Source organism: Sinocyclocheilus anshuiensis, unplaced genomic scaffold (assembly GCF_001515605.1).
Source record: "Sinocyclocheilus anshuiensis isolate Anshui unplaced genomic scaffold, SAMN03320099.WGS_v1.1 scaffold29, whole genome shotgun sequence".
Taxonomy (NCBI): domain Eukaryota; kingdom Metazoa; phylum Chordata; class Actinopteri; order Cypriniformes; family Cyprinidae; genus Sinocyclocheilus; species Sinocyclocheilus anshuiensis.
In genome coordinates this window covers 340,314-344,231 of record NW_015539835.1, presented here as the reverse complement: position 1 = coordinate 344,231, position 3,918 = coordinate 340,314, and the positions used below count along the sequence as shown (strand labels likewise).

Sequence of the window (3,918 nt, the reverse complement as noted above, 5' to 3'; positions counted from 1 at the left end):
TGTACTATTGTCACTTTGCATTACTGACACACTATTTTCCTATTTAATACTGTAGAGTTGCTTTGACACAGTCTGTATTGTTAAAAGCGCTATATAAATAAAGATGACTTGACTATAGCCAGGAATAGCTTGGCCATGAATGGATAGTTCACCCAAAATTGTCATTATTTCCTCACTCTCATGTCATTCCAGTGATTTTCTTTTTTCTGTGGAACTCAAAAGGACACACATCTGCATTCTCTTCCTTTTGCCTTTCACAGCAGAAAGTCATGAGTTTTTGGAAAAACAATGAATAAGTAAATGGTGATAGAATTTTTGGATTAACTAATTGTGCATGAATAATATAAATAGAGTAGAAGCATACAAAACCAAATAGATGTCAGACTCTGTTCCATGTTTTGTGTGTGTTTCGCTCCCCATGTGTTTCCATGCCCCTATTTGGTCTTCCTGTTCCTGCTACCTGATTGTTTATCATCTGTCCCAGGTGTTTCCTATGTTTATTGTTTCATCAGCTCCAGGTGTTTCTCGTCTTCCCCTCATCAAGTCCTGTGTTTAAATAGTGGTCCCTGTGTTGAGTTCCTTTGTCCGGTATTGTGAATGTCGTACACTGAATGTGCACCTGTTGATGTCTGTGAATGTCTCCATGTACTATGTGTGTTTTCTTGGTTCCTTTGATGGCAAATAAAGTCTCCTGCGTTGATGTACTCCTGGTTTCCTCGTTCCTCGTGCTGTGCTCTCTCACAGTAGTAACACCGTGACAATAGAAGCAAGTGCTTCTTGTGCTAAATCTAGTGAACAATGTCATTCCATGTATATCATTTTTGTTTAGGCTTCATATTCTATGACAGTTTATCTTACACAAACCAATAATTCTGCAGTTTGAGGTGAATGCAGCAAACACATTAAATGACTAAAGACGGGTTCAACCAGAACAACCTGGTTTTAATCCCTCCGCCCAGCCTAGTTTTTTGCACGTGTGTAAAGAATAAAAGACCCGGTTATGTTCCTGAAATTACCCAATTCAGAGCAGCTCTCACAGACTTCCCAGGGGAACAGGTGAGATCACAGCAAATTTACTGTTGTCATCAGTAACATATTTTAACACAGCTCTTCGAAAACATTCGACATTGAATCAATGACTTACAAAGATATATTGTTAATGACTTTTCATAAGCGCAATCTCGCAATAATTTATTTATTTGTTTGTTTGTTTGCTATAACTTTTTCAAAGGTTTAAAAGATGGCATTCTTTAAGAAGTTTCTCCAGAAAATTTGTGATGATGACAGCAGCACGGTATAGAATGAATACATGCCCAGTGATTTGTTATGACATGTGACATATTAAAGTACACCTCAACATCATTACTTATATTAATAATTAGTCCATGGTCTGACATTCAGAGGCTGTTGCAATATGTTCCCTCACAGGGTTTTAAAGGTGGTCCTGCGGAGACTGCATACTTTGGAACAGTCAAGGCTGATCCAAATTTTAATGCCCAAAATGATGCTGCAAAACTGAAGAAAGCCATTGAGACCAAAGGTAAATACTTTAGTGTAAATACAGATGTTTTACTCATATTTTGAATTATGCATTGCATTTTTTTGTGCTTTAGGGTTGAACCAAATTTCTGTAAACTTGACAAATACTTTTTCAGTTTTCTAGGGATTTTTCTCACCAGTGTAGCCATCAAGATAAATGCAACATTAAACACATAAAATGCTCTCATGATCCTGATACCAATGTTAGAACTATTATAGGGATGCTTTTTTTGAATGTGTTTCAATAAAGGATGAAAAACAATGTTCATTTTCAGCTAGATATGACAATTTATGTGTTTTTACAAGTGTTGTCATGTTTCTCAGTAAAGGTGTGGAGGACACACCCCTGCAATACTTTCATAGAATACACTCAAAGCAGTCTCACAGAAGCAGAGACATTAATTCATGAGTACTAGAACAAAACGGCCAGTGACATGACAAAAATAAATGTTTTTGAAATTAAGGAATGATTTTGTATATTCACTACTGCTGTCAAATCAATTAATCTCATCCAAAATAAAAGTTTGTGTTTACCTAATATGTGTGTGTGTACTGTGTATATTTATTACACACACATGCATGTGTATATTTAAGAAAAATACTTTGTTTATATATTAAATATATTTATATATAATATAAGAGTTTTGGTTCCTTGCCGCTGTTGCCTCTGGCTTGCTTAGTTGGGGACACTTCATTTCCAGCGATATCGTCGACTTGATTGCACAGATATTATTTAAACTGAACTGAGCTGGATGATGACATCACAGAATTCAATGATGAACTGCCTTTAACTGAAGATTGAGTGTTTACTATTGTTATTTTGCATTATTGACACACTATTTTCCTAATTAATGCTGTACAGTTGCTTTGACACAATCTGTATTGTTAAAAGCGCTATATAAATAAAGATGACTTGACTATAGCCAGGAATAGCTTGGCCATGAATGGATAGTTCACCCAAAATTGTCATTATTTCCTCACTCTCATGTCATTCCAGTGATTTTCTTTTTTCTGTGGAACTCAAAAGGACACACATCTGCATTCTCTTCCTTTTGCCTTTCACAGCAGAAAGTCATGAGTTTTTGGAAAAACAATGAATAAGTAAATGGTGATAGAATTTTTGGATTAACTAATTGTGCATGAATAATATAAATAGAGTAGAAGCATACAAAACCAAATAGATGTCAGACTCTGTTCCATGTTTTGTGTGTGTTTCGCTCCCCATGTGTTTCCATGCCCCTATTTGGTCTTCCTGTTCCTGCTACCTGATTGTTTATCATCTGTCCCAGGTGTTTCCTATGTTTATTGTTTCATCAGCTCCAGGTGTTTCTCGTCTTCCCCTCATCAAGTCCTGTGTTTAAATAGTGGTCCCTGTGTTGAGTTCCTTTGTCCGGTATTGTGAATGTCGTACACTGAATGTGCACCTGTTGATGTCTGTGAATGTCTCCATGTACTATGTGTGTTTTCTTGGTTCCTTTGATGGCAAATAAAGTCTCCTGCATTGATGTACTCCTGGTTTCCTCGTTCCTCGCGCCGTGCTCTCTCACAGTAGTAACACCGTGACAATAGAAGCAAGTGCTTCTGGTGCTAAATCTAGTGAACAATGTCATTCCATGTATATCATCTTTGTTTAGGCTTCATATTCTATGACAGTTTATCTTACACAAACCAATAATTCTGCAGTTTGAGGTGAATGCAGCAAACACATTAAATGACTAAAGACGGGTTCAACCAGAACAACCTGGTTTTAATCCCTCCGCCCAGCCTAGTTTTTTGCACGTGTGTAAAGAATAAAAGACCCGGTTATGTTCCTGAAATTACCCAATTCAGAGCAGCTCTCACAGACTTCCCAGGGGAACAGGTGAGATCACAGCAAATTTACTGTTGTCATCAGTAACATATTTTAACACAGCTCTTCGAAAACATTCGACATTGAATCAATGACTTACAAAGATATATTGTTAATGACTTTTCATAAGCGCAATCTCGCAATAATTTATTTATTTGTTTGTTTGTTTGCTATAACTTTTTCAAAGGTTTAAAAGATGGCATTCTTTAAGAAGTTTCTCCAGAAAATTTGTGATGATGACAGCAGCACGGTATAGAATGAATACATGCCCAGTGATTTGTTATGACATGTGACATATTAAAGTACACCTCAACATCATTACTTATATTAATAATTAGTCCATGGTCTGACATTCAGAGGCTGTTGCAATATGTTCCCTCACAGGGTTTTAAAGGTGGTCCTGCGGAGACTGCATACTTTGGAACAGTCAAGGCTGATCCAAATTTTAATGCCCAAAATGATGCTGCAAAACTGAAGAAAGCCATTGAGACAAAAGGTAAATACTTTAGTGTAACTACAGATGTTTTACT

General features: G+C 36.6%; 1 protein-coding gene across 4 annotated transcripts in view; it reads left to right on the top strand.

Annotated features, from left to right (window-relative positions):
• Positions 1–982: 982 nt before the first annotated feature.
• The window catches only part of LOC107684345 (annexin A1-like), a 9,511-nt gene continuing 6,575 nt past the window's right edge, over positions 983–3,918 (top strand). The window contains exons 1-3 of one of the 4 annotated variants that reach the window (XM_016480583.1): positions 983–1,056; positions 1,221–1,294; positions 1,429–1,540. In XM_016480583.1, the coding sequence (XP_016336069.1) occupies positions 1,241–1,294; positions 1,429–1,540 (166 nt within the window). In that variant the 5' untranslated portion in view covers positions 983–1,056; positions 1,221–1,240. Of the gene's footprint in view, positions 1,057–1,220; positions 1,295–1,428; positions 1,541–3,326; positions 3,401–3,564; positions 3,639–3,772; positions 3,885–3,918 lie in introns of those variants that run through there. The other 3 variants (XM_016480584.1, XM_016480581.1, XM_016480582.1) reach the window with 3 other exon arrangements.